Raw genomic sequence first — 27,398 nt, 5'->3', positions numbered from 1 at the left:
ATCCCCAATATTCGATGTGAGAAAACCCTGCCCGAGCACATACAGGAAGAAAATCCTTACCTTCACCAAATGTTAAGAACCTGGCAGTTATGTTTGTAGATATCCAGGAGTATCCACAGAACTGTATCAGATTGTATGTGAAAAGGTACAAGGTCTTCAACTTATATCTGAGAAAAAGAAAACAAAACCAGTTTCAAGCTGCGTTTAAAATGGGCATTATTGACTCGCTTAGCAAAATCTAACTAGAGAATAGAGCAGTGAAGGTTAGGTGATGCTTCTTCATGCTGTCAGATAAAAATGAGGGCAATATAACATTTGAGGGCGTTAAATGATTCTTTCACAGTAATAAATGGTGCAAGGCTACGGCCCAGGTGCTGGAAAATGGGATTAAAATGAGCGGCTAGTTTCTTTATTCTGTTTTTGGCTGGCGGAGATATGATGGGCTGAATGGCCTCCTTCTGCACCGTTACCGGTCTATGGTTCTGATAAAAAAGACCTAAAAGCATTGATGTTGATTTCTCTTGATGTCTTTTTTAATTATCATTTACATTTTTGTCACTTTTTGGCCTCATGATAGGGACTGCCACCAAGCTTCAATTAAATGAATGGAATTGTTTCAGCCATTTATATACTCACAAATGCCACTTAAAACCGCATGCTTCTCTCTACAATTGTAATGGTCTTGACAATTTTCTAATACCCTCACTTTGGATCACTGACCTAATGAGTCAGCCAAAATTACTGACTGTACACATCTAACTAGAATCGGAGTGATCAAATGGTATTCCAGATTGTAATGTGAATTCCTGGGCACTTGGTTATAAATCCAAAGACTCCTTAAGTGGAGCAAATGGCTCATCCTTCAACTTCACATTATTTCCCCCTTTTTATAAGAATCCCAGAAACTAGAGGTCAGTCAATTGTAGGCTACTCTTGCAATAAATCTCCATACAGTTTGTGTCTGCGCTTTTAGTTGGCACCTGTTGTAGTTTCCATGGTGATAACAACAGACAGCAAATAACAATGAAAAAGTAAAAACCCAAAGGAATAAGAACAGTGCATTGAAGATATTGATGAGAATTGGAAGCCTGTCAAATTGTATCATGTTTTTCCTATTATGCTTAAAAAGTAAATAATCGACTTCCGGTGACGGCAGGCGGGAGGCGGCCGCACAATGGAGGGCTCCCGTTCGGCAACGGCATTTTTGGGGCTTTAAGCCCGGTCCCAGGGTCCGCGGTGGCGGCAGAAGCCGTATCAATATTCACTCAGGAAAAAGATAATGTTGTGGAGGAGAATGCTGAGCCCCAGGCTAATAGAATAGATGGCATTGAGGTACGTAGGGAAGAGGTGTTGGCAATTCTGGACAGGCTGAAAATAGATAAGTCCCCGGGACCGGATGGGATTTATCCTAGGATTCTCTGGGAGGCCAGGGAAGAGATTGCTGGACCTTTGGCTTTGATTTTTATGTCATCATTGGCTACAGGAATAGTGCCAGAGGACTGGAGGACAGCAAATGTGGTCCCTTTGTTCAAAAAGGGGAGCAGAGACAACCCCGGCAACTATAGACCGGTGAGCCTCACGTCTGTAGTGGGTAAAGTCTTGGAGGGGATTATAAGAGACAAGATTTATAATCATCTAGATAGGAATAATATGATCAGGGATAGTCAGCATGGCTTTGTAAAGGGTAGGTCATGCCTCACAAACCTTATTGAGTTCTTTGAGAAGGTGACTGAACAGGTAGACGAGGGTAGAGCAGTTGATGTGGTGTATATGGTTTTCAGCAAAGCGTTTGATAAGGTTCCCCACGGTAGGCTATTGCAAAAAATACGGAGGCTGGGGATTGAGGGTGATTTAGAGATGTGGATCAGAAATTGGCTAGCTGAAAGAAGACAGAGGGTGGTGGTTGATGGGAAATGTTCAGAATGGAGTACAGTCACAAGTGGAGTACCACAAGGATCTGTTCTGGGGCCGTTGCTGTTTGTCATTTTTATCAATGACCTAGAGGAAGGCGCAGAAGGGTGGGTGAGTAAATTTGCAGACGATACTAAAGTCGGTGGTGTTGTCGATAGTGTGGAAGGATGTAGCAGGTTACAGAGGGATATAGATAAGCTGCAGAGCTGGGCTGAGAGGTGGCAAATGGAGTTTAATGTAGAGGAGTGTGAGGTGATTCACTTTGGAAGGAATAACAGGAATGCGGAATATTTGGCTAATGGTAAAGTTCTTGAAAGTGTGGATGAGCAGAGGGATCTAGGTGTCCATGTACATAGATCCCTGAAAGTTGCCACCCAGGTTGATAGGGTTGTGAAGAAGGCCTATGGAGTGTTGGCCTTTATTGGTAGAGGGATTGAGTTCCGGAGTCGGGAGGTCATGTTGCAGCTGTACAGAACTCTGGTACGGCCGCATTTGGAGTATTGCGTACAGTTCTGGTCACCGCATTATAGGAAGGACGTGGAGGCTTTGGAGCGGGTGCAGAGGAGATTTACCAGGATGTTGCCTGGTATGGAGGGAAAATCTTATGAGGAAAGGCTGATGGACTTGAGGTTGTTTTCGTTGGAGAGAAGAAGGTTAAGAGGAGACTTAATAGAGGCATACAAAATGATCAGGGGGTTGGATAGGGTGGACAGTGAGAGCCTTCTCCCGCGGATGGATATGGCTGGCACGAGGGGACATAACTTTAAACTGAGGGGTAATAGATATAGGACAGAGGTCAGAGGTAGGTTCTTTATGCAAAGAGTAGTGAGGCCGTGGAATGCCCTACCTGCTACAGTAGTGAACTCGCCAACATTGAGGGCATTTAAAAGTTTATTGGATAAACATATGGATGATAATGGCATAGCGTAGGTTAGATGGCTTTTGTTTCGGTGCAACATCGTGGGCCGAAGGGCCTGTACTGCGCTGTATTGTTCTATGTTCTATGTTAAGCAGGGAGAAGGCACGGAGGAGGCACAGTGAAGACACAGGAGGAGAAAAAGAACAAAGAAAAATGTCGAGGGTGAGCAAGAAAACGGCCGGAAAAAAAACAGCTGGAGGTCAGTCGGGGAGTGGAAAGGTCACCGCGGGGTCACCAGGAAAAATGGAGGCTGGAGCACCAGGGAAGGCCGCACTGCTTACGGCTGAAGAAATAACTAAGGTGATGGCTGCGGAATTTGAAAAGCAGTTGGCGCAGATTGCGAGATGCATGGAGAAGGTGAGGAAGGAGATGAGGGAGGTTTGAGTGTGCTGGTGGAGGAGGCGGTTTCCCCGGTGAGGACGGAGGTGCGAGAGCAAGGGGAGGCGCTGAAGGATGGGGAGGAGACGTTATTGCATCACGGTGATCAACTTGCCTCGATGGGGAAAGAGATGCGGAAGGTGATGGATACTAACAAGGATCTGCAAGGAAAAATGGAAGACCTGGAAAACAGATCCAGGCGACAGAATTTGAGGATTGTGGGGCTGCCCGAAGGAGTTGAAGGACCGAAGCCGACTGAGTATTTTGCTGCGATGCTGGCAAAACTATTGGGGGAGGGGGAGGATCCCTCCCGATATGAACTGGATCGGGCTCATTGGTCGTGGAGGCCTGTACCAAAGGCGAGTGAGCCGCCAAGGGCAGTGACTCTGTGCTTCCATAGGTACAAGGTGAAGGAGAAGGTCCTGAGCTGGGCCAAGCAGAAGCGGGTGGTGCAGTGGGCTGGAGCTGGTATACGTGTATACCAGGACTTTACGGTGGAGCTGGCAAGGAGGCGGGCTGCCTTCAACCGGGTGAAGAGGGCACTGAACATTAGCAAGGTGCGGTGCGGCATTGTATGTCCAGCGAAGCTGAGGGTGACTTCAGGGACTTTTATTTTGGAACGGCGGAAGCAGTGGAGGAGTTTGCGAAAGCAGAAGGACTGTGACAGAACTGACAAATTGGGGAATGGACATGTGCCGATGTAACCTCATGATTGTATTTTCTTCTTTTTTGTATCACTGCGCGCGGGTGTAGAGATTAAAGGAGCCAATGTGGTATATATTTGGAAAAGGGAAGGGACGGGACTTTCACTCGAAATGAGAGTTCTTTGGGGTGTAGGTGGATATGCGGGTTTTGTGTGTTAAAAGGGGATCTTTGGGCTTTCCTAGGGCCGGGCAAGTGGGAAAGGGATCCGGGCGGGGGCCTCCACGTTGGCCGGTTTAAGCCGGCCAGTGAACGGGAGTGAGGTGGGGGAGGGGCTGCGGCCATCGGAGCCTGGCAGAACAGGGTCCGAGTGGTCTAGCCGGGGTGGAAAGTTGGGGGGAAGGACAGAGGTTGGGAGGAGGAGTTTTACAAGAGGCAGAGGCAGTGGACGGGAGGAGCTGGAGACCTGCGGTGGGGGGTGGGGTGGGGGGGGGGGGGGAACTGTGTAAGATTAAGGGTGACTACGGGTAATCCCGGATTCCTTTTTGTCATTTGTTTATGTAAACATGCGGGTTCAGGTTCGGGGGTTGGTGGGTAGATGGGATCGTTGTTATTATGGGGACTGACATATCTTGCTGATTATTGTTTATTGTTGATGGATGTAAATGTGGGAGAAAATGTGAAAAAGGAGAATAAAAAATGTTTTTTTTTTTTAAAGTAAATAATCAAAGTTTTAACAAAGGTTTTGTGAAACACATTTCCTATCAAGAAAAATAATTCCATTAAGTCAAATCACAATAAATCCCGTAATAGGTTTTTGATGATTCTCAATTGATGATTTGTATTATGCTTTGAGTTGTGCTTTGCTCAAATAGCAATGTGTTTTCATTGCATTCTAAGCTTTATTCAGGGGCTCTGTATGTCTAGAGTCCAATATTTGAAAATAGTTTTGATCTCTGACTGCCTAAAGGAGTCTGATTTTGACACACTTTCCCATCTGGAATATCATTCTCCTGCTAGGGCCTAAGAGGGTAATTATTTAATTCCTGTGCCACGTTTGGGTGAGCTCAAAGCTGCAAGTTGATTTCTTACAACTACATACCTGTGGCAGCATGAATACATTTCACAACAGTTCAAGTGGAAAATGAAAATTGATGCTTCTCTCAAAGAGTCACCATGGCACACCAGTCATTCATTTTTTGAGGCTGTAATTCAATTAGTAAACTTGCATATTATTTCGAGGTGTTGCAAAATGTACACTACACGACTTTCTAGTGACATGCGTACCCTAAACACGTTAGATCAAGCTAGATCTTAAAAGGAAAATTGAATGAGAAGTTAATGTTGCTTTTATGGAGTGAGTTCCCAGTGACAGTGGAGGAACAGCGATATATTTCCAAGTCAGGATGGTGGTTCATTTGGAGGAGAACCTGAAGTTGGTGGTGTTCCTATCCATCTGCTGCCCTTGTCCTACTGTGTGGTAGTGCTAGCGGGTTTGGAAGGTGCTGTTGAAGGAGTCTTGGTGAGTTGCTACAGTTCATCTTGTAAATGGATACAAACTGCTGCCACTGTGCGTTGGTGATGGAGGGAGCGAATGTTTAAGGTGGTGGCTGGAGTGCCAATCAAGCGAGCAGCTTTGTCCTGGATGGTGGTGAGCTTCTTAAATACTGTTGGAGCTGCACTCACCCAGACAAGTAGGCAGTATTCCATTACACTCCTGACATGTGCCTTGTAGATGGTGGACAGGTTTTGGCGAGTCAGGAGGGGAGTTACTTGCATTATTCACAGCCTCTGGCCTGCTCTTCTGGCCATAATATTTATGGGGTGGAACCTTGAGCTGCCAGGAGCAGGAAGCTTGGTGGGTGGGGGAACTTAATTTTTAAGGAGGCAAAGTCAGCTTCCTTTTTTCAAAAAAAAGTATTTTTATTGGCATTTCAATTTTACATCGGAAAACTTTTGCATCCGATATTTACATTTTATACATTTCTTACGTACATACAATCTTTCTTGGTATATCTTTTCGCCACCCCCCATTCCCCTCTCCCTACCTCCCCCTCCCTGGTATCCCACTCTTCCACTCTGGGTGTTCTATCACTAAGCTCCTGTTCTTCCCCCTCTTTTCCTCCCCCCCCCTTCCTTCTGTGGTTTTTGTTGCAGGCCTTGTGGGTTTGGGGAGCGGGAGCTTTCTGTCCCCTCTCCCCCCCCCCCCCCCCCCATGCATCTTTCTGTGGTTCCCCTAGGTTTCCTCCTCACTTCCCTTTTTGTACCTCTTAGTGTTGTGTTTTTGTCTGTTCTCTCCCACCTTTCCCTCTTCCCTCTTCCCCTAGTTGCTGTTGGTCCTGAACAGCTCTTGGAACAGGCCGACGAATTGTCCCCATGCTTTGAGGAAGCCTTCCTCCGACCCTGGTGTACTTGATCTTCTCCAGATGGAGAAATTCCGGCAGGTCCTCCAGCCAGTCTGCAGCTGTGGGTGGTGCTGCTGATCGGCAGCTGAGCAGCATTCTCTGGCGTGCGATTAGGGAAGCGAAAGCAAGGGCGTCGGCTATCTTCCCCATGTGTAACCCTGGCTGTTGTGATAGCCCAAAGACTGTCACTCTCGGGCATGGCTCTTCCTGATGGTGGGATTTAACTGAGGGATTAAGTTCTCAGAAGTTTGAAGGCAGCAAACATCAGGAAGTCCTTTTGCAAACATCAGCATTTCATGTGTGCTCATTAAAAGGCAGTTTCATCAGATTTTTTGTTTAGAAACATTTTAATGAGGCATTTATAATTTTAACATTTTAACATATTAACATTCTAAATAACAGAACGGTCCAACACACGCAAAGGCGCCACAGTAACATACCCAACTTCCCCTCGCCCTAACTCCTAGCTACCCATTTATTAGATTCCCTGCCCTTATTCTCCACTTCCATGCCTCTCCTTCCCCCACCAGCTCCCACCCCCACCCATTCTCCACCCCCCTCTTCTGCTGACGGTCGGTTTTCGATGAACGGCTGCCACCTCCGAGCGAACCCCTGTATTGAACCCTTTAAAGCGAGCTTAATCTTCACTAGCCTGAGAAACTCTGCCATGTCACTGACCCACATCCCTGACTTTGGAGGCTCCGAGTCTCTCCATCCCAGCAAAATCCGTCTCCAGACCACCAGGGAGGAAAGGGCCAAAACGTCAGCCTTTCTCCCTCCTGAGCTCCCGTATCTTCCGACACTCCAAATATTGCCACCTCTGGACTCGGAGTCACCATCCCTTCTAGGACCTTGACATTTAAAAAAATAAATTTAGAGTACCCAATTATTTTTTTCCAATTAAGGGGCAATTATGCGTGGCCAATCGACCAAACCTGCACATCTTTGGGTTGTGGGGGTGAAACCCACGCAGACATGGAGAGAATGTGCAAACTTCACATGGGCAGTGACCCAGGGCCGGGATTTGAACCCAGGTCCTCAGCGCCGTAATCCCAGTGCTAACTACTGCGCCACATGCCACCCTCAGGACCTCTGACATGACATCTGCGAATCACCGACAAAATCCCCACAGCTTCGGACATTCCCAAACCATATGTAGATGATTGGCTGGACTTCCCCTGCACCTCCCACAGCTGTCCTCCACCTCCCAAAAAACCTACTCATCCGGGCCACAGTCATATGAGCTCTGTGGACCACTTTGACCTGGATCAGGCTTAGCCTGGCACATGATGAGATTGCATTGATTCTTTTCAGGGTCTTCTCCCATAGCCTGACTTCCAACTCCCCTCTCAAAGCTTCGTTCCACTTCCTCTTTACCTTCCCACTCCATCAATTCCTTATATATTTACGACCCCCTCCCCTCCCCAGCCCCACTTTATCCTGTAGTCCACTTAGAGGGAGGCGAGGGAAGCTTGGAACCTGCCTTTGGACAAAGACCCGTACCTGCAAGTACCGAAATCCGTTCCCACCCGGTAACTCAAACTCCTCCTCTAGCTCTTCCAGGCTTAGGAAACCCTCCTCAATGAAGAGATCGCCAAATCTCTCAATCCCTGCCCGCCGCAACCTCCTAAAGCCCCTATCCAGCCCTCCTGGAGTGAACCGGTGATTGTCACAGATCGGTGATCACAGATCGCCCCCTCTGGTCTCATGTGCTGCCTCCATTGCCCCCAAACTCTCACGGCTGCCACTACCACTGGGCTTGTGGAGTACCGAGCTGGCGAGAACGGCAGACGTGCCATTACAGAGCCTCCAAACTCATGCCTTTACAAGATGCCGCCTCTACCCGCTCCCACACTGACCCCTCCCCCCCCCACTACCCACTTCCTAACCACTGAAATATGTACCCTCCCCGCTAATGACAGCGGGAGCACGTCCCACCTGCGGAAGTCCCCTTTATTTGCTCAATCACCCTGCCCAAATTTAGTTTATGAAGCTGACCTCAGTACCTTGCCACCTGAATCCCCAGATACCTAAAACTCCTTCCCACCCCTTTGAACGGCATCTCCCTCAGTCTCCTCTCCTGGCCCCTTGCCTGGATCGCGAAGACATCACTCTTGCTCATGTTTTGTTTGTAGCCTGAGAACCGGCCAAATTCCTCCAGTATTCCCATAATTCCTGCGATCCCCCCCCCAACGGGTCTGTTATATACAGGAGCAAACCGCCCGCATAGAGCGAGACCCTATGCTCCATCCCCCCCTCGCACTATCCCCCGCCTTCAATGTTCAATGCCCTCAGCGCCATTGCCAAAGGCTCTATGGCCAGGGCAAACAGTAGTGGGGAAAGTGGGCACCCCTGCCTTGTCCCCCTGCTCTGACTGGATCCGGTTTATCCTGACATTCGCCACTGGTGCCTGATATAGCAACCGGACCCAATCCACGAATCCCTGCCTGAACCCGAACCTTCCCAGGACATCCCACCGGTACCTCCACTCTATCCGATCAAAGGCCTTCTCTGCATCCATGGCCACCACCACCTCGACCTCGCGCCACTCTGCAGGCATCATTATCACATTTAGGAGCCCTTCTGGTCCTCCCCTATTACCTCCGGGACACAATCCTCTATGCGCACAGCCAAGATCTTTGCCAGCAATTTAGTATCCACATTCAACAGGGAGATCGGTCTACATGACCCACAACTCTCCGCATCCTTATCCCGCTTCAAAATAAGGGAGATCGATGCCTGCGATAACATTGGGGGGAGCACCCCCAGCTCCTTGCACTCATTAAAAGCCTTAGCAAACCAGAAAACGTTTTATAAAACTCAACCGGGTATCCTTCAGGTCCCAGGGCCTTACCCGATTGCATCGTCCCCAACCCGTGTATAGCCTCCCCAAGCCCAATTGGGGCTCCCCAACCCTCCACCAACTCCTCATCTATCCTCGGGAACTCCAGCTCCCCCAGGAATCGCTTCATACCCTCCTCCCCAGCTGAGGGTTCCCATTTATACAATCTACTGTAAAACTCCCGAAACACATCATTCACCCCCGCCGGATCCAAAACCAACTACCCCCTGTATCTTTTACTTTCCCAATCTCTCTCGCCGCCTCCTGTTTCCTCAGCTGGTGCACCAGCATCCTGCTGGCTTTTTCCCCATATTCATACACCGCCCCCTTCACCCTCCTCAGCTGTACCACTGCCTTACCTGTGGACAGAAGCCCAAATTCCAGCGGCAGTCTCCGATGCTCCTTCAGAAGCCCTTCATCCGGATACTCCGCATACCTCCTGTCCACCTGTAAAAGTTTACCTACCAGCCTGTCTAACTCTGCCCGCTCAGTCTTCTCCTTATGTGCCCGAATTGGGATGAGTTTCACCCTTATCACCACCTTCAGTGCCTCCCACACCATCCCCCCGCCGAAACCTCACCTGGTCATTGATCTTTATATATCCCTGATTGGCCTTCCTCACCCGCTTGCACACCTCCTCCTCCTCTAACAGCCCCACATCCAACCTCCATTGCGGCCGCTCGGCCTTTCCTTTGTTGACTTGCAGGCCTACCCATTGCGGGGCGTGGTCTGACACCACAATTGCTGAATATTCAGCAGCCACTACCTCAGCCAGCAGCGTTTTGTCCAACACAAAGCAGTCTATCTGGGAATATATCTTGTGCACATGGGAGCAGAATGAAAACTCCTTACTCCTTGGCATCCCAAATCTCTACAAATCCACCCCCTCCATAAACCCCACAGCTCCTTTGCCATAGCTGATACCTTCCCAGATCTGGAACTCGACCAGTTCAGCCTCGGATCCAGGACCGTGTTGAAATCTCCCCCCATTATCAGTCGATATGAATCCAGGTCTGGGATCTTCCCCAGCACCCGTATGACAATCTCAACATCGTCCCAATTTGGGGCATATATATTTACCAATACTACGGCCATTCCCTCCAACTTCCCACTAACCATAACATATCTACTCCCCGGGTCCGCCTCTATCTTCCCCACCTCGAATGCCACCCACTTATTAACCAAGATCGCCACCTCCCTCGTTTTAAAGTCCAATCCTGAATGAAACACCTGCCCAACCCACCCCTGCCTCAACCTAATCTGAGCCCCCACCTTCAAATGTGTCTGCTGCAACATGGCCACGTCCGCCTTCAGTTGCCTTAAGTGCGCGAACACACGGGCCCTTTTGATTGGCCCATTCAGTCCCCGAACGTTACATGTGACCCCCCCCGCTGATCAACCATAACCTCTCCTAGGTCAGTCTTCGGCCCATGAGTTTCATCAGGTTTAAGTGCACCTTTCAAATTAAGTTTTCTGCGATGGAAAATATGTGCCTTCAGATTCATGACTGCATATAATTGTGCACCTGCATGTAGCAGGTGAGATAATGTACTTGCTTGAGTTATTTCATTTGATCTATTGTCACATGTACCGAAGGTCAGTGAAAAGTACTTTTCTGCGGCCAAGGGAATGTACACAGTACGTACATAGAGGACAAAAAAAAAGAATAATCGAGAGAGTACATTGACAAATGGTACATTGACAAACAGTGATTGGTTACAGTGCGGAACAAAGGACCAAACAAAGCAAATACATGAGCAAGAGCAGCATAGGGCATCGTGAATATTGTTCTTACAGGGAACATATCAGTCCAAGGGGGAGTCGTTGAGGAGTTTAGTAGCTGTGGGGAAGAAGTTGTTCCTATGTCTGTATGTGCGGGTCTTCAGACTTCTGCATCTTCTGCCTGATGGAAGGGTCTGGAAGAAGGCAATGCCTGGGTGGGAGGGGTCTCTGATAATGCTGTCTGCCTTCCTGAGGCAGCGGGAAGTGTAAACAGAATCAATGTGCGGGTGGCAAGCATTGGCCATGCGATAAATTAGACTGAGTAGTCTCTGCTTTTTCCTTTTGAGGAGGATTGTTCTGGGACATGCCATGACTGAGGTCCAGTGGCTGCATTCAAAAGACAGTAGGGCAGAACTGTCTGAGGCAGCGAGGGAGGGAGGCTGACTGAGGCAGCTGGGGAGGGAGGCTGTCTGAGGCAGCGGGGGAGGGAGGCTGCCTGAGGCAGCGAGGGAGGGAGGCTGCCTGAGGCAGCGAGGGAGGGAGGCTGCCTGAGGCAGCGAGGGAGGGAGGCTGCCTGAGGCAGCGAGGGAGGGAGGCTGCCTGAGGCAGCGAGGGAGGGAGGCTGCCTGAGGCAGCGAGGGAGGGAGGCTGTCTGAGGCAGCGAGGGAGGGAGGCTGTCTGAGGCAGCGAGGGAGGGAGGCTGACTGAGGCAGCGAGGGAGGGAGGCTGACTGAGGCAGCGAGGGAGGGAGGCTGACTGAGGCAGCAAGGGAGGGAGGCTGACTGAGGCAGCGAGGGAGGGAGGCTGCCTGAGGCAGCGAGGGAGGGAGGCTGACTGAGGCAGCGAGGGAGGGAGGCTGACTGAGGCAGCGAGGGAGGGAGGCTGACTGAGGCAGCGAGGGAGGGAGGCTGACTGAGGCAGCGAGGGAGGGAGGCTGACTGAGGCAGCTAGGGAGGGAGGCTGACTGAGGCAGCGAGGGAGGGAGGCTGACTGAGGCAGCTAGGGAGGGAGGCTGACTGAGGCAGCGAGGGAGGGAGGCTGTCTGCGGTAGCGAGGGAGGGAGGCTGACTGAGGCAGCTGGGGAGGGAGGCTGACTGAGGCAGCGAGGGAGGGAGGCTGCCTGAGGCAGCGAGGGAGGGAGGCTGACTGAGGCAGCGAGGGAGGGAGGCTGACTGAGGCAGCGAGGGAGGGAGGCTGACTGAGGCAGCGAGGGAGGGAGGCTGACTGAGGCAGCAAGGGAGGGAGGCTGACTGAGGCAGCAAGGGAGGGAGGCTGACTGAGGCAGCGAGGGAGGGAGGCTGCCTGAGGCAGCGAGGGAGGGAGGCTGACTGAGGCAGCGAGGGAGGGAGGCTGACTGAGGCAGCGAGGGAGGGAGGCTGTCTGCGGCAGCGGGGGAGGGAGGCTGTCTAAGGCAGCTGGGGAGGGAGGCTGACTGAGGCAGCGGGGGAGGGAGGCTGACTGAGGCAGCGGGGGAGGGAGGCTGACTGAGGCAGCGAGGGAGGGAGGCTGACTGAGGCAGCGAGGGAGGGAGGCTGACTGAGGCAGCGAGGGAGGGAGGCTGACTGAGGCAGCGAGGGAGGGAGGCTGACTGAGGCAGCGAGGGAGGGAGGCTGACTGAGGCAGCGAGGGAGGGAGGCTGACTGAGGCAGCGAGGGAGGGACGCTGACTGAGGCAGCGAGGGAGGGAGGCTGACTGAGGCAGCGAGGGAGGGAGGCTGACTGAGGCAGCGAGGGAGGGAGGCTGACTGAGGCAGCGAGGGAGGGAGGCTGACTGAGGCAGCGAGGGAGGGAGGCTGACTGAGGCAGCGAGGGAGGGAGGCTGACTGAGGCAGCGAGGGAGGGAGGCTGACTGAGGCAGCGAGGGAGGGAGGCTGACTGAGGCAGCGAGGGAGGGAGGCTGACTGAGGCAGCGAGGGAGGGAGGCTGACTGAGGCAGCTAGGGAGGGAGGCTGACTGAGGCAGCGAGGGAGGGAGGCTGAGGCAGCGAGGGAGGGAGGCTGACTGAGACAGCGAGGGACGGAGGCTGACTGAGACAGCGAGGGACGGAGGCTGACTGAGGCAGCGAGGGAGGGAGGCTGACTGAGGCAGCGAGGGAGGGAGGCTGACTGAGGCAGCGGGGAGAGAGGCTGACTGAGGCAGCGAGGGAGGGAGGCTGACTGAGGCAGCGAGGGAGGGAGGCTGACTGAGACAGCGAGGGAGGGAGGCTGAGGCAGCGAGGGAGGGAGGCTGACTGAGGCAGCGAGGGAGGGAGGCTGACTGAGGCAGCGAGGGAGGGAGGCTGACTGAGGCAGCGAGGGAGGGAGGCTGACTGAGGCAGCGAGGGAGGGAGGCTGACTGAGGCAGCGAGGGAGGGAGGCTGACTGAGGCAGCTAGGGAGGGAGGCTGACTGAGGCAGCGAGGGAGGGAGGCTGAGGCAGCGAGGGAGGGAGGCTGAGGCAGCGAGGGAGGGAGGCTGAGGCAGCGAGGGAGGGAGGCTGACTGAGACAGCGAGGGACGGAGGCTGACTGAGGCAGCGAGGGAGGGAGGCTGACTGAGGCAGCGAGGGAGGGAGGCTGACTGAGGCAGCGGGGAGAGAGGCTGAGGCAGCGAGGGAGGGAGGCTGAGGCAGCGAGGGAGGGAGGCTGACTGAGACAGCGAGGGACGGAGGCTGACTGAGGCAGCGAGGGAGGGAGGCTGACTGAGGCAGCGAGGGAGGGAGGCTGACTGAGGCAGCGGGGAGAGAGGCTGAGGCAGCGAGGGAGGGAGGCTGACTGAGGCAGCGAGGGAGGGAGGCTGACTGAGACAGCGAGGGAGGGAGGCTGAGGCAGCGAGGGAGGGAGGCTGACTGAGGCAGCGAGGGAGGGAGGCTGACTGAGGCAGCGAGGGAGGGAGGCTGACTGAGGCAGCGAGGGAGGGAGGCTGACTGAGGCAGCGAGGGAGGGAGGCTGACTGAGGCAGCGAGGGAGGGAGGCTGACTGAGGCAGCGAGGGAGGGAGGCTGACTGAGGCAGCGAGGGAGGGAGGCTGTCTGAGGCAGCGAGGGAGGGAGGCTGTCTGAGGCAGCGAGGGAGGGAGGCTGTCTGAGGCAGCAAGGGAGGGAGGCTGACTGAGACAGCGAGGGAGGGAGGCTGCCAGAGGCAGCAAGGGAGGGAGGCTGACTGAGACAGCGAGGGAGGGAAGCTGACTGAGGGAGTAAGAGAGGAGGCAGCGAAGGAGGGAGGCTATTTGAGGAAGTGAGGGAGGCTGACGGGGACCATAACGTGTGTGGAGATTTTGATGGTTATAGACTCAATGATAAAGGAGGAAGGTTAAGTGTAACAGAGGGGAGAGGAAAGGATATGTTGGGAGGGACAAGGTGAATGGGGGTGGGAGATTGTGGGTGGCGGTAGGGGAGAAGGTAGTGATGTGGGTCTGTAATTTGACATGTACTATTTTTAAACTGTCTACCTGAAACACAGTCATTCCAAATTTGCATTCCTTCAAAGTGGGAGGAGGATTATTTTGAGTTAAACGTGAGCACAATTTGCCAATTAAAGGGGACACCTTGGAAATCCTAAATTAAGCAGGTGGGTAAGGTATGTTCTCATCTCTATGGTCAGCGCCCAAATACAGTAGTATTGCTGCCTAACCAATTCCTTGGGAGGCTAAAAATCCTGAAGGTAAATGAGGAGACCCTGAGTGGCCTGACTGAGCTTGGGGAGGTGATGGATGGACTGGGGACGATGCAATCGGGTAAGCCACGGGACCTGACAGATTGCCAGTGGAATTTTATAAGAAGTTCTCTGGGTTACTGGGGCCGCTCCTGGTTAAGGCTTTTAACGAGTCCCAGGAGCTGGGAGTACTCCCCCCCCCCCCCCCCCAACGTTATAACAGGCATCAATTTCTCGCATCCTGAAGCGAGACAAGGATCTGGAAAGCTGTGGATCGTACAGGCCAATCTCCCTCTTGAATGTAGATGCCAAATTATTGGGAAAGATCCTGGCCACTCGAATAGAGAATTGTGTCCCGGAGATAATTGGGGAGGATCAGACGGGATTTGTAAAGGGCAGGCACCTGACATCCAACATTAGACGGCTTCTTAAAGTAATTATGATGCCAGCGAAGGGGTGCGAGGCTGAAGTGGTAGTTGCCATGGACGCAGAGAAGGCTTTCGACCGGGTGGAGTGGAAATATCTATGGGATATTTTAGGCAGGTTTGGGCAGGGATTTGTGGAGTGGGTCCAGTTATTGTACCAAGTCCCGGTGCAAATGTAAGAACTAACCGAGTTCAGTCAGAATACTTGAGGCTGTGTCGGGGGACAAGGCAGGGATGCCCGCTCTCCCCATTACGGTTTGCCATGGCCATAGAACCCTTAGCAATGGCTCTGAATGGCAACAAATACCTGGCGGGGTGTGGTGGTGGTGGTGGGCAGGGGGGGGGGGGGGGGGGCGGGGACGGGGGACGGGGGGGGGGGGGGGGGGGGGACACACGACAGGGTCTCTCTCTATGCGGACGATTTGCTGCTTTATGTCACGGACCCTGTGCGAGGGATGACTGAAACCATGGCGGTATTAGGAGAATTTGGATGATTTGCAGGCTATAAGTTAAATATGGGAAAGAGCGAGATGTTTGTGATCCATGTAAGGAGGCTGAAGGAGCTACCTTTTAAAGTGGTTGGGAGGAGTTTTAGGTATCTGGGGATTCAAGTGGCCAAGGATTGGGGGCAGCTTCACAAGCTAAATTTGGGTAAAGCAGTGGATCAAATGAGAAGGGATTTTTGTAGATGGGACATGCTCCCACCGACGCTGGCGGGGAGGGTTCAGACGGTGAAGGTGACGGTCCTTCCGAGACTGCTTTTCTTTTTTCAATGTCTCCCGATTTTTGTCCCAAAGGCTTTTCTCAGAAGTATGAATGCGGCGATATCAAGGTTTATATGGTCAAGTAAAACTCCGAGTGTAAAGAGGGCACTCCTGGACCGGACCCGCGGAGAAGGGGGCTTCGCTCTCCCGAGCTTTATTAACTATTACTGGGCTGCCAACATATCGATGGTCAGGAAGTGGGTAGTGGGGGAAGCGTTGGTCTGGGTGCAGATGGAGGCAGCATCCTGCTAAGATGCAAGTCTGGAGGCTTTACTGACGGCGCCCCCTGCCATTTTCGCCAGCTTGGCACTCTACAAGTCCTGTGGTGGTGGCAGCCCTATGGGTGTGGGGGCAATGGAGGCAGCATATGAAATTGGAGGGGGCGTCAGTGTAGTCACCGATCTGTGACAATCACCGGTTTGTCCCGGGGGGGCTGGATAGGGGCTTGAAGATATGGCAGCGGGCTGGGATTGAGAGGTTTGGGGATCTATTCATCCAGGAGGGCTTTCCGACCTTGGAGATTTGGGGCAGCACGGTAGCCTTGTGGATAGCACAATTGCTTCACAGCTCCAGGGTCCCAGGTTCGATTCCAGCTTGGGTCACTGTCTGTGCGGAGTCTGCACATCCTCCCAGTGTGTGCGTGGGTTTCCTCCGGGTGCTCCGGTTTCCTCCCACAGTCCAAAGATGTGCAGGTTAGGTGGATTGGCCATGATAAATTGCCCTTATGTCCAAAATTGCCCTTAGTGTTGGGTGGGGTTGCTGGGTTATGGGGATAGGGTGGTGGTGTTGACCTTGGGTAGGGTGCTCTTTCCAAGAGCCGGTGCAGACTCGATGGGCCGAATGGCCTCCTTCTGCACTGTAAATTCTATGATATATTAGAGGAGGAATTTGATTTGCCGGGTGGGAACGGGTTTCGGTACCTTCAAGTGCTGGTCTTTGTATGGAGACAGGTCCCAAGCTTTCCTTCCCTCCCCCTGAGGGGACGTCAGGATAAGGTGCTGTCAAAAACAGGGGTTGGAGGTGGGAAGGTTTTGGAGATATGCAGGGAATTGTTAGAGTGGGAAGGGGCCCCTATCAGAGAGGTGAAGAGGAAGTGGGAAGAGGATTTCGGAGGGGAGCTGGAATCTGAACTGTGGGAATAAGCCTTGAAAAGGGTAAATGCATCCTCGACCTGTGCTAGACTCAGATTGATTCAGTTCAAGGTGGTCCACAGGGCCCACATAACGGTAGCCCGGATGAGTAGGTTCTTCGAGGAGGTGGAGGACAGGTGTGGGCGGTGTGGGGGTAGCCCGGCCAATCATGTTCATATGTTTTGGGCATGTCCGAAACGGAGGGAATTCTGGCAGGGATTTGCGGATGTTACGTCAGAAGTCCTGTAAGGTAGGGTAACTCCGAGTCCAGAACTGGCAATATTTGGGGTGTCGGAGGATCCGGGGCAAAGGGGGGGGAGAGGGAGGCCGATATCCTGGCCTCCTCCTCCCTGGTGGCCCGGAGACAGATCTTGCTGAGATGGAGGGGACTCCGAGCTCCCGAAATCAGGAGTGTGGGTCAGTGATATGGTAGGGTTTCTCAGTCTGGAGAAAATCAAGTTTGCTGAGAGGATCAATACAGGGATTCGCCCAGAGTCGGCAGCCGTTCATCGATTTCTTGATCAAAAACTGAACGTCAGCAGTAAGGCGGGAAAGGGGAAAAGGGGGGCAGAGGGGAAGAATACAGCAGGCATGGTAATGTTAAATAAGGACAGGGAACTTAGTGTACGGGTAATTGGGGATAGGGCGGGAGAAGTGGCATACATGGTTTATTGTTTGTTGTTATTTGAGGGGGTATTTTGTGCATCGACCCGTGCGGTTGTTTTAGAAATGTCAACATGTTAAATTGTGAAAATTACAAATGCTTCAATAAAATATTTTCTAAAAAAAAAAGTATTGCTGCCTAACCCACTGGTCTCAACTGAGATCCCAGCAAGGTTGGGAGAAAGAGGACTGGATGTGCTGAAGGAGAGTTCCTGCTGACCTGGGAAGGGTGGAATGGAGGGACTTGGCAGCCCTATGATCTCTGGTTGGGGGGGGGGGGTGGGGGGGCAGGGAGAAGATGCAGGGAACATGTAGGGAACTTGGATGTTGGAGAATTGTAGGGTTGGAATGATTTTGGAGTGAGGAAAGGTCATACTAGGAAGGTTATGGCCAAAGGCCTGAGGCTCAAGGGTAACTTTGGGAAGCTCAAGGATGATAGACTGAGTGCCAAGCATGATGGATGGCAGCTTAAGGGTTACAGAGGGTGGAATGTACGATTTTGCTGGGGATAAGCTTGAGGAACCTTGATAGGGGTCATGGCGGATAAGGGGGTGGGTGAAACTAATCTGAGGGCAAGTGAAAGGGTGACGGATTGAGGTACATAGGAATGAAGGAAAGCTCAATAGTGACTGAGGGGGATGAGAACCTATATAAGGATTCAGAGCAAGGGAATCAAGAACAAGAGAAAAAGACAGAAAGGAGAATAAGAAAAGTGATAGGCAGAGAGTTCAACGGCCTTAATCAGATAATGACCCTAAAAAATAGTAGAGGTGAGACAAGGAATGTTCAAAGGACTAGCCTTAGGATTTTGTACCTGAACACACGAGCATTAACCTGAACATTAGAAATAAAATGGATGAATTAGTTGTGCAGATAGATGTAAAAGGATATGATATTGTTGGGATTACTGAGACATGGGGCTGGATTCTCCGCACCCCAACGTCGAAATTGCGTTGGGCGACAGGGCGGGGAATCCAGTTTAACGCATAAAATCGGGACCGATGCCAGTTCCGCAATTCTCCGGCCCCCGAAAAGCGGCGTACTCCGCGCCGAGTATCCACCAGCTGCGACCATTGCTTGAGGCCTGCTATTCTCCGCCCCCGACCGGCCGAAGTCCTGACAGCGTCTTTCTAATGTGGTACCACCGTCCGTGATACCCGCATGGCGGCTGCGGACTCAGTCGGGGGCGAGCCAATCGGAGCACTATTTCCGTGGTCCAGGTCTGCGGTTTGAAACTGCCATGGAGTACGGCGCGGCTGCTGGAGGCCGCCACCGAGCGCATGCGCAGCCTCTGACCTGGACATGCGAGGGGCCGTATCGGCAGCTGGAGCGGTGAGCTCTACAGCACCTGCCTGCTAACCCCCTGCTAGGCTGTGAATCTGTGGCCTTTCGACACCAGTTTTTCTGGCCTAAAAGACCACAGTTTTAATGACGGCGTGGGGAACAGTCCCGAAAACGGAGAATCCAGTCCATGGTTCCAAGGTCACCAAGGATGGGAACTAACATTGAAGGCTATTCATTTTATTTAGGAAAGACAGACAGGAAGGAAATATGGAGTTGCATTGTTGATTAAAGAAGATATTGATACAATATCGAGGAAAGATATTAGTACAGATGATGTGGAATGTGTCGGCAAAAAACAATCGTCGAGATGGTATAAAGTTCACCAAACTGCAATGGTAATGTTGGGAATAGCATTAGACAGGAAATCAGAGATGCATGTGATAAAGGAACATCTGTAATTATGGGTGACTTTAATCTGCATATAAATTGGGTGACTCAAATTAGTCACAGTACAATAGAGGAGGAATTTCTGGAATGTATACGTGAGGGTTTCCTGGACCAGTATGTTGAGAAACCAACAAGGCAACAGGCTATCTTGGACCGGGTGTTGTGCAATGAGAAAGGATCAGTTGGCAATCGAGTTGGGAGAGAACCCATGGGGTTGAGTGACCATAATATGGCAGAATTCCTAATCAAGGTCAATAGTGACGTAATTAATTCTGAGACCAGGGTCCTGAACCTCAATAAAGGTAACTATGATGGTATGAGGCATGAGCTGGCTATGATGGACTGGGAAACATTACTGAAAGGAAGGACAGTAGACCAGGCAATGGCAGGCATTCAAGGAACAACTAGGTGAACTCTAAAAGTTGTTTATTCCTATTTGGCGCAAGAATAGAAAGGGAACTGTGACCAAACCATGGCTTACAAGGGAAATTAGAAATAGTATTAGATTCAAAGAAGGGGCATACAAATTAGCAAGAAAAAGCGATTGACCTAAGGATTGGAAAACAGTTTAAAATTTAGCAAAGGCAGAGCAAGGGATTGATTAAGAAGGGGAAAGTACAATTTGAAAGTAAACTAGCGGGGAACATAAAAACTGACTGTAAAGGTTTTTATTGGTATGTAAAGAGAAAAAGATTGATAAAAACTAATGTAGGCCCCTTACAGTCAGAAATGGGGGAATTCATAACTGGGAACAAAGAAATGGCTGAGGAACTAAATTTGTACTTTGCTTCTGTCTTCACAAAGAAAGACATGAATAATGTACCGGAAGTTGCGAGATGTTTTAGTGAGGAGCTGAAGGAAATTAGTATTAGTAAAGGTTTTGAGGAAATTAATGGGATTGAAGGCAGTCAAATCTCCAGGGCCAAATAACCTTCATCCCAGGGTACTTAAGGAAGTGGCCTTAGAATAGTAGATCCATTAGTGATCATTTTCCAAAATTCTTTGGACTCCAGAATGGTTCCTACAGATTGGAGGGTAGCAAATGTAACCCCGCTATTCAAAAAGGGTGGTAGAGAGAAAACAGGGAACTACCGTCGGTAGTAGGGAAGTTGCTGGAGCAAATTATCAAGGATTTCATGGCACAGCATTTGGAAAGCAGTGGTGTAATCAGACAGTCAGCATGGATTTACGAAAGGGTTTACTAGACGTCTTTGCAGATGTAACTGGTAGAGTTGACCAAGGAGAACCGGTGGATGTGGTTTATTGAAACTTTCAGAATGTTTTCGACAAGGTCTCACGTAGCAGATTAATATGTAAAGTTAAAGCATATAGGATTACGGGTAATGCCTTGAGATGGATAAAAAGCTGGTTGTATCTGAGGTCACCATTGCAGATATCAGAGCAGCCTTCTCGAAGGTCAACCCATGGAAAGCCACTGGCCCAGATGGGGCACCAGTACAAGCACTCAGATCTTGCGCAGATCAGCTGGCGGGGGTATTCGCAGACATCTTCAACCTCTCTTTATAACAATCAAAGGTCTCTATCTGCTTCAAGAAGACTACCACCATCCCTGTACCAAGTAAAAGCCAAGCAGCGTGCCTGAATGACCATCTTCAGTGGCACTGACACCCGTCATTATGAAGTGCTTCGAAAGGTCAGTCATGGCACGAATCAACTCCATCCTCCCGGATTGCCTTAATCCACTACAGTTCACCTACCACTGCAACAGGTCCACAGCAGACCCCATCTCCCTGGCCCTGCACTCAACCCTGGAACACCTAGATAATGAAGACACCTATGTCAGACTATTTATTGACTACAGCTCAGCCTTCAACACCATCATTCCTACGAAATTCATCTCCAAACTCCTTGGCCTCGGCTCCTCCCTCTGCGACTGGATCCTGAACTTTCTAACCCACACGCCACAATCAGTAAGGATAGGCAACAATACCCCCTCAATGATCATTTTCAACACCGGTGCCCCACAAGGCTGTGTCCTCAGCCGCCTACTATACTCCCTATACACCTATGACTGTGGCCAAATTCCTCACCAACTCGATTTTCAAATTTGCTGATGACACCACTGTGGGTCGGATTTCAAACAATGATGAGACAGAGTACAGAATGAGATAGAGAATCTGGTGAACTGGTGCGACGACAATAATCTCTCCCTCAATGTCAACAAAACTAAGGAGATTTTCATCAACTTCAGGAAGCGTAGTGGAGAACATGACCCTGTCTACATCAATGGGAATGAAGTAGAAAGGGTCGAGAGCTTCAAGTTTTTAGGTGTCTAGATCACCAACAACCTGTCCTGGTCCCCCCATGCTGACACTATAGTTAAGAAAGCCCATCAACGACTCTATTTTCTCAGAAGACTAAGGACGTTTGGCATGTCAGCTACGTCTCTCACCAACTTTTACAGATGCACCTAGAAAGCATTCTTTCTGGTTGTATCACAACGTTGCATGGATCCTGCTCTGCCCAAGACCGCAGGAAACTACAAATGGTTGTGAATGTAGCCCAATCCGTCACACAAACCAGCCTCCCATCCATTGACTCGGTCTACAATTTCCGCTGCCTCGGAAAGCAGCCAGCATAATTAAGGACCCCATGCACCCCGGACATACTCTCCTCCACCTTCTTCCGCCAGGATAAAGATATAAGGGGCAGCACGGTAGCACAAGTGGATAGCACTGTGGCTTCACAGCACCAGGGTCCCAGGTTCGATTCCCTGCTGGGTCACTGTCTGTGCGGAGTCTGCACGTTCTCCCAGTGTCTGCGTGAGTTTCCTCGGGGTGCTCCGGTTTCCTCCCACAGTCCAAAGACGTGCAGGTTAGGTGGTTTGGCCATGATAAATTGCCCTTAGTGACCAAAGAAAAGGTTAGGTGGGGTTATTGGGTTACAGGGATAGGGTGGAAGTGAGGGCTTAGGTGGGTCGGTACAGACTCGATTGGCCGAATGGCCTCCTTCTGCACTGTATGTTCTATGTTCGAAGTCACGTACCAACCGACTCAAGAACTGCTTCTTCCCTGCCAGCATCTGACTTTTGAATGGATCCACCTCATATTAAGTTAATCTTTTCTCTACATCCTAGCTATGACTGTAACATTACGTTCTGCAGTCTCTGCTTCTTTCCCTATGCACAGTGTGCGTTGTCTGTTATTACTACAGCTCAGCCCTTCAACACCATTATTCCTACGAAACACATCTCCAAACTCCGGGATGCAAGAAACAGTACTTTTCACTGTATACATGTGACAATAATAAATCAAATCAAATCAAAGGTTAGTATACAGGAAGCAAAAAGTTGGAATAAATGAGTCTTTTTCTGATTGGCATGCAGTGGGGTACCGCAGGGATCTGTGCTAGGACCCGAACCGTTCACATTATATATTAATGATTTGGACGAGGGAGGGGAACTAAATACATTGTCTCTAAATTTGCAGATAATACAAAGTTGGGTGGGAGGGTGAGCTGTGAGGAGGATGCAGAAATGCTTCAGCGGGATTTGGACAGACTGTGTGAGTGGGTACATGCATGGCAGATGCAGTATAATGCGGGTACATGTGTGATTATCTGCTTCAGTAGCAAAAATAGGACGGCAGATTATTATTTGAATGGGTGTAAATTGAGAGAGGTGGATACTCAGCGAGACTTTGGTGTCCTTGTGCATCAGTCCTGGAAAGTAAGTGCGCAGGCACAGTCGGTAGTAAAGAAGGCAAGTCGTATGTTGGCCTTCAAAGCGAGAGGATTTGAGTATAGGAATAGAGATGTTTTACAGAGAGCATTGATGAGATGTAGAGGGCATTGGTGAGGCTACTCCTGGAATATTGTGTGCAGTTTTGGTGACCTTATCTAAGGAAGGATGGTCTTGCTACGGAGGGAGCGCAGCAAAGGTTTACCAGGCTGATTCCTGATGGCGGGACTGTCATATCAGGAGAGACTATGTCGGCTAGGATTATATTCATTGAAGTTTAGAAGAGTGAGAGGGGATCACATAGAAACTTACTAAATTCTAATAGAATTAGACAGGGTAGATTCAGAAAGAATGTTCCCGGTGGCAGGGGAATGCATAACTAGCGGCCATAGTTTGAGGACAAGGGGTAAACCTTTTAGGACTGAGGTGAGGAGAAACATTTTTAGCCAGAGAGTGTAATGTTTTTTGTTTTATCGATGAGCATGGCTGCGAAGTGTAGTGTCTCACAAAGAACATCAAGCTATGTTTTTAACAAGGCTAATTTATTAACACTACAATTAATCAGATTTGAATTGCTTATTAAAATTTACAAGATTGCAGCTAATCTAAACTATGATTCTATCTACAGAGTTCCTGAAAGCACGACTACAGTCTATCCCACCTAATCACTTACTCCCCGAATCAAGGGTATCATGGGATCTATGTGTATGCTTTTGATCACCATCTTGTGGTTGGATGCAGTCACATTAAATTGTTAACCCTTCATTTAACATACAATACACATCTTGTCACATCTCCCTTTCTTTGAAGTTATTTGGAGACTTGTACAAACGTATTTACAGGACATGATTGTTGCTTATGATATACATGATTTCACAGTTATTGCCCAGAAGTTAACAACTTTTTAATGTCCACAAATTGAGTCTGTCCGGTTTCTTTTTTAGACGTGTTGAACTTCTCAGCTGTGTTTGTTCCAGTGCTGATGTCGGTGTATTTGCTGTTGGAACAACATCTTGCTGTTGTGCTGTAGGAGTGTCCTTCAGTGGCGTTATAGGTGAAAATGTGGGTTGAGTTGTCATCACCTGAAGAAGTGCTCTACGGCTTCTCCTTAAGATTGAACCCTCTTCCGTTACGACGATGTATGAATGTGGAGCTGCCTGGCGAATTACATGTGCCACGTTCGACCATCCACTCAGAAGCTGTACCCATACGGTATCCCCTTGCTCTAGCGCCGCTAGAGTCTTCGCTGTTCTGTCTTAGTTACGTTGCTGCTCGTTTGTTTTGCTTGATTTTTTGTATTGCATCGTTATTGTCAGGATTTGCTGTAGTTAGACATGGTAATGTGGTATGTATCTTTCGATTCATCGACAATTGTGGTGGTGAGTATCCTGTTGCAAGTGGTGTCATTCTGTAGCTTAACAAAGCTAAGTTTGGGTTGCTGTTGGAATCCCAAGCTTTTTTAAGTCATTTCTTGGCAATATATACTCCCTTCCCAGCCTTTCCATTGGACTGTGGATGAAGTGGGCTGGAGGTGACATGCTGAAAGTCGTACTGTTTGGAGATCTCTGTCCATTCGCTCCTATCAAAACACGGTCCATTGTCACTCATTACTTGAATGGGATGTCATGCCGAGCAAATATCTCCTTCGTAGCCTTGATGACTGCCTTCAAACTCGAGTTGGGTAGCTTGATTAACTCCAGATAGTTCAAAAAGAAGTTGATGATTAACAAATTTTCATTGCCTTGGAAGAAAAACAGACCAATGCCTACTTTCGACCATGGGGTCATGACGAGTTCAAGCATTGCAAATGCCTCCTTCTGTTGATGGGACTGGTTCTTCTGACACGTTTCACGTTGTGCAACGAGGTTGCCAATGTCATCATTGATTCCTGGCTAATACACGGACTCACGAGCTCTTCTTTTACATTTTTCCATCCCCAGATGGCCTTCACACGTCTTGCTGAGGATCACGTATCTTAAAGAAGTCGGTATCACAATAAGATTCTGCTTGCGCAGAAATCCATTTACACTGCTCATATGTTCCGGTAGTTGGAGCAAGTTCCTTTGGGCCAACCATCCCGCATGTATTTCAACACTCTTTGGATAGTTTCATCTTTGGCTGTTGCTTCTTTGATGAGCTTCAACGTTTCGTCAGAGACAGGTAGGTTTTCTTCAATCAGGTTGCTGAGCTTCAATGATCTGGACGATGTCTGTCGCCAATGGATCATCAGTTACATGCGATAGTGCATCAGCTACAACTATCTCCTTTCCTGGCATGTCGACTCGCTCAAAATCGTACCTTTGAAGTTTCAAAACCATTCTCTGTTGTCTTGGAGACATGTCATTCAAGGTTTTCTTAAGTGGAAATGAGAGGATGATGATCAGTTTTTACTGTGAATGTGGGTAATCCAAACATGTAGTTATGGAATTTGTCCATACCAATGAGTAGACCCAAACACTCCTATTCAATTTGCGCGTAGCACTGTTTGGTTGGTGTCATTGCTCTCGAAGCATTTGCAACTGGTTGCCATTGCCCTTCACTTGTCTGCTGTAACAGCACTGTGCCTATGCCGTTTTTGCTGGCATCTGTCAAAATTTTTGTATTACTCTTGGGATCGAAGAAGGGCAGAACAGGTGCTTTGGTGAGTGTTCTTTTCAGGTCAGACCACTCTCTATTGTGTTCCTCAGACCAAGTGAAAGTAATGGTTTTCGGACTAACTGTCAGTGCTGTGGTGCGTGATGCCAAGTTTGGGATGAATTTCCCCAAAATGTTGACACTCTAAGTACTGACTTTTTGTCTTTTGGACATGACATCCTGGTGATGGCTGCAACTCTTTCAGTGTCTGGCTGGATTACTTGAGCTGATAGTTGTTCACCCAAGAAAATTAGTCTGGCGATGCCAAATTGGCACTTGGCTCTGTTCAGTTTGAGACCAAACTTTTCAATTTGCTTCATGACTTGCAGAAGTCATGCGTTATGTTCTTCTTCATTTGATGACCAAATGATGATGTCATCAACATACACTCGTACACCTGCAATACCTTTGACCATCTGCTCCATAGCTTTTTCAGAAGCCGATATGATATCGAATGGCGCTCTACTGAAACAATTTCTTCCCTATGGTGTGTTGAACGTGCAGAGTTTCTTACTGGCATTGTCTAGCTTTAGTTGCCAAAACCCCCTGGATGCATCTAGCTTGGTAAAGATCTTGGCACCTGATATCTCATTGGTGATTTCCTCTCTCTTTGAAATCGGGTAGTATTCCCACTTGAGATTCTGATTCAGATCCTTTGGATCGATACAGATTCTCAGGTCACCGTTGGCTTTCTTCACACAAACCATAGAACTGACCCAGTCAGTTGGTTCTTCCACTTTGGTGATTGTCCCCAACTGCTGCATGTGCTCAAGTTCCACTTTTAAATGTTCCCGCAAAAGGAGCTGGAACCCTCCTAGGTGGATGAATTACTGATCTGGCATTCACTTTCAGCTGGATTTTATATTCAAATTGTAGTGTTCCCATACTATGAAAGATGTGAGGAAATTTAGAAATAATGGCCTCAATCTGATCATTGCAATTGGATGAAATCCTGTCCGAGCTGCAAATGCGTTTCACAAGCTGCAGAATCTCATGAATGAAGTGAAATTAAACATATATTTGCAAGTGTACTTCATATATACAAGGATTGGACACATGTGCCACCTTACAATTTATTAATTTTTATTTTCCCATCATTACACCTAGGTGCAGCCTGCTGTCTGCTTTGCCCCATTGCCCGAGATGACCTTGAAGGCTATCATCTGGTGATCTGAGGCCCAGAGGGCTCCGACCTGCTGTGGGTCTCCTGCACACGTGCAACTGCGTGCCCCTCAGCCTGACCTACTGGAGGCAATGGGGGTCACTGGTTGAGGGGACATTGAATGGCAGGACACCCTTGGAGGATTTTGTGATGAAGCCGTCAGCATGCCTGCCTAGCACTCCTCCCTGTCAGTTTGCAATGGTATCTCCCTGATCCCTTGAACAGAAGAGGCAGCAGGAGGGAAGTTGAGGTGCCTTGTCCTCCTCCCGCCTAGCCACTGCTCCATTGCACCCATGGCTAGAGTGATGGAGCGGAGGTCTGGATGCACATCCAGTAGACGCTGCATGTTCTGCTGGACCCGACTCTCCAAGGCGGTCACCACCCTTTCCATGGAGGCAGCCACGCACTCATATGCCAGAGCCATGACAGCAGTTCTCCACCTTTCACTCTGGTCTGATCATGGCCTCTGACATCGCTGCCTGACGTTCCCCTGCCTGCCTCTGTCTCTCCAACTGGTCTCTTATGGCCGAATTGGGCTCAGCATAGGCCTGATCTCCAGCAATCCCCCCTGATTGTCAGAGACCCTGCTGTCACTTCCTCCATCAACTGCGCGCATGTGTCAATGATGTGCTTACCAGACTCTGACCCCGGGCCTAACCTAAAAGACACACCCACCAAGGTGAATGTCTCTGAGCTGGTGGAGGGCGTAGGGGCTGCCATGATGATGCTTTCTCAAAATTCTG

The 27,398-nt window shown here is 49.9% G+C and overlaps 1 protein-coding gene across 2 annotated transcripts in view; it reads right to left on the bottom strand.

Annotated features, from left to right (window-relative positions):
* The window catches only part of hacd4 (3-hydroxyacyl-CoA dehydratase 4), a 237,277-nt gene that overhangs the window by 37,795 nt on the left and 172,084 nt on the right, over positions 1-27,398 (bottom strand). For both annotated transcript variants that reach the window (XM_072516929.1, XM_072516928.1), the window contains exon 2: positions 61-167. In XM_072516929.1, coding sequence (XP_072373030.1) covers positions 61-167 — 107 coding nt within the window. The remainder of the gene's footprint in view (positions 1-60; positions 168-27,398) is intronic.

This window comes from Scyliorhinus torazame, chromosome 9 (assembly GCF_047496885.1).
Source record: "Scyliorhinus torazame isolate Kashiwa2021f chromosome 9, sScyTor2.1, whole genome shotgun sequence".
Classification (NCBI taxonomy): Eukaryota; Metazoa; Chordata; class Chondrichthyes; order Carcharhiniformes; family Scyliorhinidae; genus Scyliorhinus; species Scyliorhinus torazame.
Note: the sequence above shows the minus strand (reverse complement) of the source record. Positions and strands in the feature narration are given on the sequence as shown.